Below are 13,752 nucleotides of genomic sequence, written 5' to 3'. Positions count from 1 at the left end.
TCCCATGATGCACCTCTCTCCTCCTCTCCCTCTCCATCTGTATGCATTTTTATCCCATTACTGCATGTTACTAACTCGACATCTTCTCTATCCCATAGTTCTGTGCTTTCTCGTTTCTCTCCTCTCTCCTTCTGTCGCTTTCAGCAGGTATTTCTGCCTCTGGAGCCGCAGAGACTGGATCTTTGGTTGTGGGCCACCTGCAGCCCCCGTGTTCCTGCTCGACAACTGCTACTACAGTTGTTGTTTTTGGCCTTGTTACTATTATTGTCATTATTATTCCTATGACCATCATTCCTATTATTATTACTGCATTAATATTAATGTTACCACTACCATTACATTATTACTGTTTTAAAATTCTAGGTGGAATTTGCATTGTGCCCCCCTCTCGCTTAAAACCTAACATGGCAGCAGCGGATGGCCACCTGCCATTGAGTCTGGTTCTATCCAAGGTTTCTGCCTCTTAAAGGAAGTTTTTCCTTGCCACTGTCACCAAGTGCTTGCTCATGGTGGAATTTCTTGGGTCTCTGTAACTAATATTATAAAGAGACCTGCTCTACAGGAAAAGTGCAATGAGATAACTTCTGTTATGAATTGGCGCTATATAAATACAACTGAATTGAATTTAACTGTATTAGAGAGAAATATAATACATATACAAACATTGTGATTACACCCAAAGAGAAATAGTGAGCAGCAGTGCCATCTCTAAAGCCAAAGCATTGATTTTCCCTTCATATGTGAGTTAAGAGCCAATCTCATCTCTACTGCATGCTTGGCTGATGATCTAAAAAGTATTCAAATTAAACAATCTGAGAAGGGAAAATCACTCTTTGATTGAACTGCTCACAACTTAATGTTTTCCTGTAAGCATAACAAATTGTGTGTATTTATCATAACTTAATAACAATGCTGTGATAAAGACGTTCATAGAGTCTGGGAGCATTATAACTTTTCAGTGTTTAATAAGTGGCCATCACTCTCATCTCAAATAATGATTCCTTGCAGTCTGAATGGGGATTGTTTGATTATGTATGTCATATAGCCTATGAATAATTTACACTTGGTGGGATTATTATGTGATTTCTACCTTCATTCGCTTTATCACGTTGTCTCCTGATTATTAGTATGAGTACACTGGATTAATAAGTGATTACTATCATAGAAAATGTTTCAGTCGTAGTCATCTGGACACTGTTTTCAGAATCAAGACGTTTCGGCTCCCATCCGGAATTCATTCTCAATTGTGGACGAATGAGGGACTACACCATCTTAAGTGATTGCTATGTTATTAATTCATTCTTGAGAATCTTGTATTTGGGGTTTATCACTGGTTCTAGTTTCGTTTCCACACGTCCACCCTATATCCACTAGTGGGCGCGCTAGTATTTGTAATCGAGGATTTAGGACGGTTGTCCATGCAAAACAATGATGCATTAACTTTCATTATCATCAGTGCATTGACGTACTGACCTATAATTACACCGAGCCTCTTATGCTCTCTTGTTTAAACGGAACAGGACGATAAAAGGGTATCCTCTCGACGCAGAGTATTTTTTATCCACACGTTTGAAATGTAAAAGGGATTAAATCAAGCTGTCGCAAAGTGTCGTAAAGTAGCCGATGCCTGGCAGCGATCTGGCGCCCCCGTGCGGCGCTGAGGGCAACGTCTGTGTTGTAGCCGTAGCCAGCGAACAGACGACCTGCTGGGTAAACAAGAGTGAATGCCTCGAAAGGCAGGAATGGCAACTTCGTCGAGGGCTAATAGTGAGACATTTCTATCTTGTCAAATAGAAACATAATAGAGAGGTCGTACTACATTTTAAGATTCGATAGGATTCCTTTACGAGTCAAAATGGCTGAGTATAATCGGGTATTTGATGAGTGAAGTGGAACTAGCCTTTATGTTAGCTTAGCTCGTAGCAGTCCAGGGCCCATTGCCTTCGATTTTGCTTCTCGGATCAGCTCGGGACTGTGTTGTCAGTTTCACAATCCCAGCCACTAACGTCCTCGGATCGCGATTTCTATGTAGGCCTGCGTAGTTGCATTTAGGGTTAACATTTAGATAACTGCCCGTTTTCAACGCTTGTCATTATTCCCCACAGGATTTAACCTCACATGTTACAAAAAGGACGGTGACACATTTTGAAAAAAGGACTTAGACCCAGGTACGTGTTGTCTTTGTTGTCTTCTGTCTGGAGTATGTGTCAGGCTAGGTGGCTAGCTGTCCACTTTGCTTTCTGTTGATTCGTTATCGTAATAATCTTAACATAAGTTACTAACATTGGATATTCATATTTTAGTGCTTCTCCATTGACACGAGTTTATCTGGCCTTAGTCACTTCAGCAGCGTTTGTGGGATACAGACAGACAGACAGCAGCCGAGCTCATTGTAATTGTTAAGCGTTGTAGAAACTATGCTTAATCTCAGTTTCAGGCTCGATACTGTCAAGCTAAATAAATCTACGAAGCCCTGTTGTTTGCATGCCGATCAGTCAGAGTGGTTGATAGTCGTTTCACAGTGGGTATCGTTAGCAGCAGCTCAGCAGTCCTGTCCAAGTCGTACATCTTGATTTGGTTTACTGTTGCCATTTCTGTTACAGCATATCTTTTCTGCTATAAGTAGCTGCGGCTCGTTCACTTGATAATAGTATCCGCATTACCTCTTATCGTTATTTTGTTCTCTTTATGAAAAAAATGTATCATCCAGCCTTGATGCATTGGGATTTATTTCCTTCAGGGCTGTCCTCTGAGGCCCCGTGAATTCATGCATGTCATTGCGTAGCTTTCTCTGTGGCATCTGAAGGACTCTCACTCATCAGTGAGTTGTACATAAAAGCAGAAAGAGCCTTGTGACTTGTGTTATAGATAGAAGGTTCACTACATTCACAATCTCTCCCCTGGCACCATCAACCTCATCAACCTCATCAGCCCTTTTTCACAAAAGTTGCAGCTTCAGGTCAAGTGACAACCAGCACGTTATTGTTAAATAAGTTGTGAATGAATAATGAAATTACATTGCTTAGTGTGTTTTTATTCTATAATAGCATATCTAATGCAGTGCAACACACAGGAACATTATGAACACCTGTACAATCTAATGCAGTCCAGTACAATTACTCTACAGCAAACTCTACCAGGAATGTTGTTGTTTTACATTTTTAGTGAGACAGTGCCAGAGAGATGGAAAGTGAACTCTTTGTTGAAAAGTCTATATGAGTCTTGGGTTTGCTAACAACTGAGGCCCCACAAGGAATAAAATGTCTTAAATGCAGTAGTTGGATGTTTAAATGTGTACCATGTTTGGCAGGCTTTGTTTAGAATTAAAAAAAAAAGAATTTTGATGAAGAAAAAATTACATAGGGATATTGACAGATGCTTTATATTTAATTTAGAGATAATTTTTCAACGCAAGACATCTACATTTATGAATGCTGTGAATTTTGTAGTCTCTGTAAACAATGTTGATGGGACTAGCAAAGTATTGGTTTTATTTTCTTGTGTTGTGTACTTCCAGACGGCCACATAGACAGGGTTGGTACAATATGTTCCTAAATCACCTGCTGAAATAGCAGCGCCATGATTTTGTTTTCTGATTACATCATATCAAGAAGTGTGGCCGGCATGTTGCCGTGGGTGATATCACCACATGCATATAGTGCATAAGCCTGCACTTATTTAATTTTCTTCACACTGTCCCTAATGTTATGTGACTATTTGCTGAAAAACAGTTCATCAGTGAACATCACTGCAGATATGCAACATCCCTTGTGATCAATGACACAGTGGTATCTGCAATAGAGGTATTCACAAAGATTTTGACTACTCCTATTAGGAGCCATCAAATTTAATGTTTCTGCTTTGGAATTTTTTGGAATCATAAATATTCTCTCTGCAACTGTGTGAACACTGTGTGTGTGTTTTTGCCCAAAATACACAACTGGGATGTCCAAACCAATCTGCTGGATCAGTATCAAAGTATCTTTTAATGGATTAGTATTAGCTGTATACTGTAAAGCCTGATCTATTACAGATCGTTGGTGTATTGTAAACCTTTGTAATCTGTGTACACCGCATGTAAAAAAAAAAAAAAAAATCACAATATCTTGCCCATCATAATGATATCACCATACGAAAGATATTGGATATGTTATATATTGCAAGAAAGTAATCTACTTTCCATCAGGATATCTGTGTAACTGAGGAGGACTCCATACCCCTAAAATAGCACAGTTTTCTTAAAAGCAGTTAATGACCGCTGAGGACACAGAGACTCTATTAATATTGTAATCCTTGTCAATGCTAACATGCCATGCACCTTCTGAAAATACACATGAATGCTTAACATAGACACAAACCTTTTGTTGTATTTACGAATTAGCGAGCATTTCGGCAATGCTCGAATTTGACGTTGTTGTGGGAAACCTTACACCGCTGTGAAAATTCTCCCACTGCATCATGCCTAAGGAGTCTCTTTCACTTGGGAGTTACTTGTTGGTGCACACAAACATAGACAGAAGTGTCCCAAAGTCATGGCATAAACATGAGAATCAGTTTCATGGTGGATATCCTCTTATGATATCCCATTTTCATTTATTCTGATTCATGCATTGCCTGGAATCAACAATAAAGCAAACACATCAGTATTGAGCCATTACTTTTGACTCTGTGGATGTTTATTTTCTATCTTTAATCCGCATCCGGTGATCACGCTGTCTTAATTTGTACTAACAAACAGAATGACCAAATTTAACAACATTAAATATTGTTATGTGCATATTAATGTTTGTTTTTAGGCCTGTGTGTTGTTGATTGGTCAGTAAAATGCTAGAAAAAATTCTGAAATCAATTTTTAGTTAAAAGCAAATCTGATGTGCTGTGCTGTAAGTTGTTTTCTAAAGGGTTAATGTTGAACAATTTAGTGCATGAGAACTACAATTATCACATTATCATGGATAAAAATGTAATAATATGGATCTGGACAAAAATTTAAACATATATGACACATTTGTATAGACTTGTTTTTATGTAATCATCTATTAACTGATGTTTTCCTCTTTTTTATGGTCCTTGCATTATATTTATATTTCTTACCTAGCTTTTGCAGTTGCTTTTCTATTTTTAGTTATTTCCCAACAACCTTTTAAGATAAGACTTTTAAGAGCCCTTGTAATTGTAATCTCTTGTAATTGTCCCAATTATTATTATTATTATTATCATTCATAGTCATTCAACTATGTTTTTCTTTTTGTTATCAGTTACACTAGTTGTTTAAACTTGGTGCCTTGGATAGACCTTTCTTTAAAAAATGCTTGTCCAACGAGCTTTGTCTCCACTTTAGGAGAGACTCCATTAAAGCCCAGCAATACCTAAGGCATGGTAGTTTTCCCACTTCCTCTGTCCCTGCTAAATCTGCTAATCTGATGGATGGAGTCCATAATTTTAAGATTTAGTCATATTTATAGCATGTTGAAGCAGCTAACTAGGTGGATCCTCTGATCAAACAAATGTGATCGGATTATCTTATTTTATCCCATGGAGTCAAGTTGATCTTGATAAGCTGCCTGAATTTATCACTGATATCTGAATGGGCCGTTGGTGACTTGCTTTGAATTTATTTACCAGTACCAGTTACCAGATTTAACAGTTCATTTCAGCGTTGCATTTCATGGATGAATTAGAACATAGAATGTTTTTAGGTTATTGGTCAGACCCATATTTAGATGTGAACCCTGTTTTGCTTTTCATTTTTTTGTTGTGAAATGGGTCTTGATATGAAAGGTTTTAATCCTGTCACTGACATCATGATCTGTTCTTTGGCAATCATGCAGCGGAGTGGCTTGTGCACCTGTAACTCTTTTCCTTTCTTCTTTTTTTTTTTTTTAGGTTTTGTGAGATGCAGTGGGTGGACGCCTAGGAACTGATGCAAGTGCACTTGGTGTTTGCCTTTTGAGGACAGACCTGCCACCATGAAGAGTGAGGTGCCATCTGAGGCCAGCAGACAGGAGCATCTGAAGGAGCCACTGGTGAACCCAGAGCCCATGGAGGCAGCCAAGAGCTTCCCTAACAACATGGAGGTGATTGGCAAGGCAGGCAGCGAATTTGAAACCCTGTGTGAGTCCAGGCATCTGCCCATGAGGGACACGGGAACGCACAGAGACTCAGAACGGAGCCTCCCTGGGCGCAGAAAAAGAAAAGGCCAACAGGCAGGGCCATCAGACTGCTCGCTGAAGGAGGGCCACATCAGTGAGAGTTCACTGGCCCCTCAGCGTCCCAGGGTAGAACTTTTACAGCACCCCAGTGAGGATGAGCATAATCATGAGTCCTCTTTTAGTGACTGTGCTTCCTCCCCTTCCTCTAGCCTGCGATTCGGGGACTCGGACACTCTCAGCTCAGAGGATGAGGGGGAAGCTGGAGCAACAGGGGGCCAACACAAGGCTCCTAACCTGACAACAGGAGGAGCCACTGGAGTTGGCCTGCGGCCTGTTCTTGGTCGAACTCGGGGGAATCGCTCTCATAAGTGGGTGCGGTCTGAGGCTGAGCCAGTGCTGCTGAAGCGGCCATGTCTGAGCAGCCGACGGCCTCTGCATAGGAAGCGCTTTGTGAAAACAGCTCCCGGGGGGGGTCAGCGGACTCAGAAGCAAAAGGAGCGACTACTACTGCGGAGGAAGAAACGTGAAGTTATTGCACGTAGGAAGTACGCTCTACTCCATAGCACCAGTAGTTCCAGCGAGGAGCTGAGTAGTGACTCGTCCTCCCCCTCTTCTACCGAAGCTGAAGATGAGCTGTATGTAGATGTCAGCAGCACCAGCAGCCAGCCCAACAGTACAACTGTTGCCACAGGTAATTACAAACCACGGCTCCATTACTGTTGTATATTTTTGATGCATTGTAATCCCTCTATTGTATCTAACATATTTAGTTTTACAGCTAGAGCTATGCTTATGTAGGCTATATCATATGGTGAAAAGCATTATAAACCAACAGGGAAGGCTTCCTTAGCATGATACTGTGTCATCACAGTGTGATCACCATAACACTGTGGTCTACAGAGGCCAGGCTGTGCAGTCAAGATCAGGCATTATGTATTTTTATTTTTAAGGCTATGAACGTTCATGTTGGAGTAGTTAAAATGTATATATCTATTTTATTGATAACCAGTCAGTAAATTAAAGTTTAGAGGGTTTATACAATATAAACCTGTTTTAACTGTTATTTGATCAACATATGTTTAATATCAACAGGTAGAATGGTACACCACAATGTGGACATATTTATTTGTATGATTGTTTTGTGCAGTTTGTAAAATAGGCAAAGAGAGGTACCATCACACTTGTAACAGTATAATGGAAATTATGTCCCCTAAAGCTCACAGGCACCAGGATCTCTAACGTTGCAGAAGAAAACCCAATTCAGCATTAATTAGCATATTTTAATTGAAGTACATTGATGTAATGTGAATTAATATGCACTGCAGAACAGAAAAACAGAAATGGCTGGTGCTGGAGAAGAGGTCAACGTGTGTTTTGCAACTTGCAATGACTTATGTTTTTAATCACAAAAAAGGTTGTTAGTGTGGTACTTTTTTAATATTATTTAAATGACCATATGTATTGCATGTATTGTTAAATTATCTAACTTTTAAAACACAGACTTCCAGTTCCCTTCACTGTACAATCAGGAATTAATTGGCTATAGCAGAAGTGTGATGATGATAAACAATCTCACTTACTGTGTGTTTACTGAAGCAGGATCAGGAATCTACAGGTTATCATTCCACACCAGGTGATTTCCTTCTGGCTCTCAACCACAGAAAGAGAAGTAAACAGAGGATTCACTTTGTGTAGTGTTTGGTCGTAGTGAAAATATGTTAAAAAATAGCTTTTGCCTTCTATTTCACATGGCAGCCTATTGCTGCTGTAGTGTGTCCCAAGACCATGAAAAAAAACAACAAAATTTAAATTTAATGAACCGCATTAAGGCTTTTGACTTCAGTTTTCCATGAACATGATAAATGTTGCAATATACATAAAAATACTGTCTATAAATATTGTAATGGCTTGGGCACAGCTGATAAAGGAATAGCTACTCCCCTCTGCTTTTCAGGGCCCCACACCTGGAAACTGCAGCCGCCTGTACCTGTTGGAACAACAGGTTTATGGAGCTCCTAAATCTAAACCCTAGCTTTCTGCTCTCATTCTCAGTGAAGTGGCACAGCCCAATGTGCATATGAAGAACACCTTCTATTTTCTGATCTGAAATGTTCCAGCATTTACAACGGGAATCAGTATATCATTTAAAAAAGCCCCACCTCTACCTTGGTTCATTGTTTTCCTCATGTAGCCATTTAGCCTCAGCAATATTTCTGCTACTGTGGCCCTAGGGGAGAATGGAAAGTTAGTTGTTGTGCCTCTATGGTGGGAGAAAACTCAGACACTGTTGAGTGGCAGCCTTTGCATAGAAACAGCAGGTCTCAGAGGGAAAACAAGGCATTTGTTTACAGCAGGGGAAAGCAAGGAGGCAAGTGATGAAACCTGCCTTCTAAAATGCCCGGAGTTGGAGCAGGTGTATGATGTAGCCAGGAAACCATTTGATCCTGCCTTTAACCTGAGGTCAACATGTTAAATGGGAATAAACAATATCTTAGCCACATTGACTTTGAATGCAGGTCACACCTGGATTGTTGTTTTAGATCAAATAAAATTCTACAAATTTCAACTGTCCTCTTACTACCAATCGATCAAGTGGCTACCTTGGTTGGACTTCAGAAAGTTGTCAAATGGGCCTTTTGACATTTTTGTTCCAGTGTTTGTTACATAGTCATGTTAGGAATCGTAGTAGGTATTGTTTACCTAACCAAACACTGCACACATTGGTTACAGTTCTGTACAAGTTGTAAGTAAGGTGTTGTTGTTTGTGTAACCACATGAAGGCTTCACCAGAGTGCCAGGCAGCTAGACGTACAGATGGTGCTAAGCAGCAGTTCTCAGGAGACAATTGGCATAGAAATCACACTGGGGAGTTATGGACTTCACTAGCATGGCAAGTCACTTAATGATGTGCACAGAAACACTGTCTACACTACTGCAGCATAAAATGTTACTTTATTAATCACTCACATGAGTAATGCAGCAGTTACCTTAGATTTTTTTTTGTATCTGTTATTTTAAAACCTGTTAGCCTGCTTTCATAGGCTCCAGTGCATTGGATTTTCAGCTGTCGATTGAATTCAGTAAAAGTTTTTCTTCTGAACAGACAGATCAAAGTGTCCTGTCCTTATGTCCATTAAAGGTTGGCAGATAGCACATGTCATCTATATTGTTTTCAACCTACTATATACATATATTTCAGTAACATTTACTGTCAGACTAATGGTACTGCTCCATGTCCTCACCACTCTGAGGGTGAAAACGATATAGATGACATGTGCTATCTGCCATAAAAGGTTGGCTTAAGATTTACATGGATGGCTTAAGAATGTGGGAAAGAATTTGTAACTTTGGCTCATAGACCAGATGCATGAGTCAGCAACTCTCACTTACACTGAGAAATTATGGCAATAATTAGAAACAGGCATGAGACTGTAAGCACAAATAAACCTGCTGTATATTATCTTCATCACTGATGGGCACTAAAATGATAGATTCATGCCTGGGCTTAAACCCTAACATAAACCCGTAGATTAAGCTGTGTGTTCAGTTATAAAAACACAACACAGAATCTATTCTGGGAGGCATTGGCCCCATTGCCATCCCATGTTCCTGTCAGCGGCTTCATTAAGAAGGCTGAGAAGAATAATGCATTGTTTCAAATTGGTTTGCCATAACTTTAACTTGTTTGAGCAGTGCCTGTGATGAACTAGACTCCTTGTGTGTGTGACATGGGTGGCATTAATACACATGCAGGACACCAAGAGATGAAGTATTGACAGGGATCTTCATTGAGTGCATGTGGTCAGTAACATATTGTATCTCATTTTAAAATATGAAGATTGTTTGAATTAATAGATGTAGTTGTAATTATGGCATATTGCTGTGTAAATCATAAAATTGGAATCAACGTTTAAAAAACTCATCTGCAAACCATGTGGAAAAACAGTTGGTAATATAAATATGCATTTTGATGCTTGAGTCTGTGAATGTTACAGCTCTTAGGGTCTACATTTCTGTCCCTATTTAAGCTTTTTAAAAAGTGTACTTGTATTATAGACATGATAATGTGATAATTTCCATCTAAAATATATTAAATAGTTTTGTAATGATTGTCATTGAGAAAATAACTACTCTCTTCTTTTTGATCTCTCATCGCAACCATCGACTGAACACACCTGAGGGGGCTATCAGGGTATTTAGTCCAAACAGAGATGGAGTGAGATCTGTTGCATAGGGAACTAATCACGGGGCAGATTTGGGAACGGTGAAGGAAAAAAGCCAATCCCAGTGCAAACAGAGTTGAGCACTGATGACCTACATTTCTCCTGTTAAACTGTTAGCCCGATGATATGCTGTTAGCGCTTGCTTGGTTTTAGACTAAGCCATTGAGAAAAAAAAAGGGAGCACAGGCTTTTTGAAAGTAAAAGCAGGAAAAGTGTGAAGTATATGTCTATTTTGTGTGAGATTCATATGAAGGCATGCACAAACTTAAATATGTTTATTTGTTGTTTGTTTGTACTTAAAAACCACAAAAAAGCATATTGGTTTATTTGTATTTAATCTATTCACCCAATGTGAATAATTCCTGATTAATCGATTGAAGTGTCAAAATCCACTGAAGAGTAGTCAAAATCATATACAAATACAGGCTACAAGTTTTCATTTCAAGTGTGTATTTTCTGTTAATTTTATTAAAGTTGGATGATTTCTTTGCCTTTGCCAGATTGTATGTTGTATGTCAGACCTATACTAAATTCATCTGGTGTGCTCAGGTGCTCTGGATGAGGATGTGGTGGTGATTGAGGCAACTCCAGCTCCAGCTCCTGCTGTCCCTGCAAGCGAGGAGATCAACGTCACCTCAACAGATAGTGAGGTGGAGATCGTCACAGTCGGAGATAGTTTCAGGTAGGCACCTCAGCTTTTTTAGCAAGCATTTAAATAATGTGCTTTTATGAATTTTACATTAGCTGTATAATATAACATTTCTCCAATTTCGCATGATGAATGGTTAAGGTAATGTTGGACTGTGGCTCAAATATAGTGTTTTTTATTTTTATATATATATATATATATATATATATATATATATATGTGTGTGTGTGTGTGTGTGTAATCAACGCAACCTATCAGTAACATCATTTGTCCTCACCACGAGGATATGAGGATCGTAGGTCTCCTCTCAACACCCCCACCCCAGTTATTATTTGGAGGTAGGTTGGTGCAATCATTTCCACCAGTTCGATTTGATTATCCCACCCTCAACTGCCACATATAGCAAGAGCTATGGATTTCAGTCATAGCCCTTCATAGTCATATGATTTTCATTGTGTTTTTTGCTCCAGCCATTTAAGTTTCCCTGCCTTGTCTGGTTAACCAATAGGCTACAGGAAATGTCAACCGTGTGTAGTGGATGCCCTTAGAGAATAGGCTTTTTATCCATACTGTTAAAAAAACCTAACATTTGTATTTATATGTATGTTTTGTTCATCAGTCATGTGAAGGCGTCATAATGACAATGTGGTTGACACAAATGACACACAAAATGATGAGAAAATCCTGTTTAATAATGCAACAAGTGCAGGCGCAAGAGAGTTACAATAGGCATAGATGACCTTTTCCAGGACTGCAGGAGCTAAAAACTATTTAATGAAAGCACGATTTCACAACTTTCTTTAACCTCTGTGTCAGGCTGTGAATCTTATAAAACACCAAGAATAGGAGCATAGGATTTTACATTCAGGGACCAATATCCATGTTCTTTCTGTATGTGAGAGAGTCAGCTGAACCAAAAATAACATCTTTTGCAAAACATTTGATCATTTGATCTCAAAGATTAATTCAGTTGTGTAGTATTTGCATAATAACAGTAAAGATAATAGTTTTCTTCTTATGGGGACAGACAAAACATTTAGGACCTAATATTGAACCCTGAGGTACACCACAAGTATTAGCAAATGAGAACCTAAACTGACCTTTTTTTAACAGAAAAGGGCTGAGCAAAGTGCAACCCGCTTTTGTAATGGTCCTATATATTTTCCAGAGCAATTTTCTCTTGTGAGTAATCAGATTTGTTGGAGCCTGGGGCTGAGAACAAGCTTCTTTTCAGTATCTTTTCCATGATTGGTCATGTGGTGTTGTTCCCCTTTCTTTAGAGCATGAAGAACCCACTTTCCCTATACTGTTAAGCCATACTGATTATGCTATTTATGTGTTGTTTGCTAGGGTAGTCTTTTGTCTTTTTGCTAGTAAGTAAATGTTTTCCTACTAATGTCTTCTTTTGGTGGGGAGCCATATGTGAACTTGCATGTTAGTCAATGGTATGGGTGTAGCTTGTTCGTGAGCCTGTCACACTTGTGATTGCACTCATGAACAAGCAACAAAAGGAAGCAGTGTATGTAGCAATATTCTGGCAAACCAATGAGTTTGGAACAAACTGCATTCGGACGGACAGTGGAGAAATGGATGATGCTGCAAGAGAGGTCGAAAAGTTTATATGGACATTTCATGATGTATTTTTCACTATGAAACCTGTCTTAATCGGAATATATTTTTACTTAAATTAATTCAAGATGACCATAGAAACTGTTCTATATATAGGAGGAAACTGCCTTTTAAGCCTACAGTGTGTGAATCTTTGATACCAAAACTATACTGTTTAGTTGGAGTATAACTTTATAAACACCATGACTTGCTTAAAATATAATTAAGTTCATTCCACGATTATGAAAAATTAAGTTGAGGCACCTAGCTTATTCTAGCATTAAAGTGACTGGTGTTTGTGATGTCTTATACCCTTTTCACTGTTGGTTTTCTTGAAGTAGCTTACTATTAAAGATAAGAGCTGTTGCCATCAGTTTTTAATATGTTTTGCGCTCAGACCTTTTTTGTCAGACTATGACACCATTGGTGGATTGAAGGTTCTGGCACTATGAATATTCTTGTTTATTAATAGCCACATGGACGCTCAATTGTAAATTAAATGGTCACGTAAATTACTCTAACTCGATTAAGACCTTAACCACATTATGTGTTAGTGTGTGCATTTAGGAGTAGCCATTATGACAGAAGTAGAAAAAGGAGTAAATGCAGTTTGCTGATTGCTAGTGTTAAAAGATACGTATGGTTCTTAGAAAGAGCACAGGGTGGATGGGGTGCAGTGTAGCACTCCAGTGGATTTGCTTTGCTCATGGATTCCATAGCTCACATTGCCCAGAGAAAGCAGGCTGCATGCCTAGTTGTTTATCGCAGCGAAACCACATCACTCTGAAGGACCTGCTCAGTGCCTCTGGTATTTCTTTCTTTCTAGAAGCAGCACACATAAAGCTAACTGCTTCTGTGAATAAAGTTTCATACTTAGCCAGTGTTGTGGGGCTGGTGTGTAGTGGTAGGGGCAAAAAAACATCACTACGAGTAGGTTGAAGGGTCATTTTGTTATATGCCATTATTAATTAATTATTAACAGTGACAGTGAAGAACAAGTGCCACAGGAAGTGAAACACATTTGATATTAATTATTTTCAGATAAAATAACCACAGAAGTGTTTTTGCCATGCTCTAGCCTATTTCCTGGAAATCAGGTATACTTTGAATTTCTGCTAAT

General features: G+C 39.0%; 1 protein-coding gene across 1 annotated transcript in view; it reads left to right on the top strand.

Annotated features, from left to right (window-relative positions):
• The first annotated feature begins 1,684 nt into the window (after nt 1–1,684).
• The window catches only part of rnf111 (ring finger protein 111), a 30,400-nt gene continuing 18,332 nt past the window's right edge, over nt 1,685–13,752 (top strand). The window contains 3 exon segments of the mRNA XM_044166035.1: nt 1,685–2,168; nt 5,887–6,843; nt 10,925–11,057. Coding sequence (XP_044021970.1) covers nt 5,970–6,843; nt 10,925–11,057 — 1,007 coding nt within the window. The 5' untranslated portion in view covers nt 1,685–2,168; nt 5,887–5,969.

The sequence above is a fragment of the Siniperca chuatsi genome, linkage group LG1, assembly GCF_020085105.1.
Source record: "Siniperca chuatsi isolate FFG_IHB_CAS linkage group LG1, ASM2008510v1, whole genome shotgun sequence".
Lineage (NCBI taxonomy): Eukaryota > Metazoa > Chordata > Actinopteri > Centrarchiformes > Sinipercidae > Siniperca > Siniperca chuatsi.
This window is presented reverse-complemented; position numbering and strand designations above follow the sequence as displayed.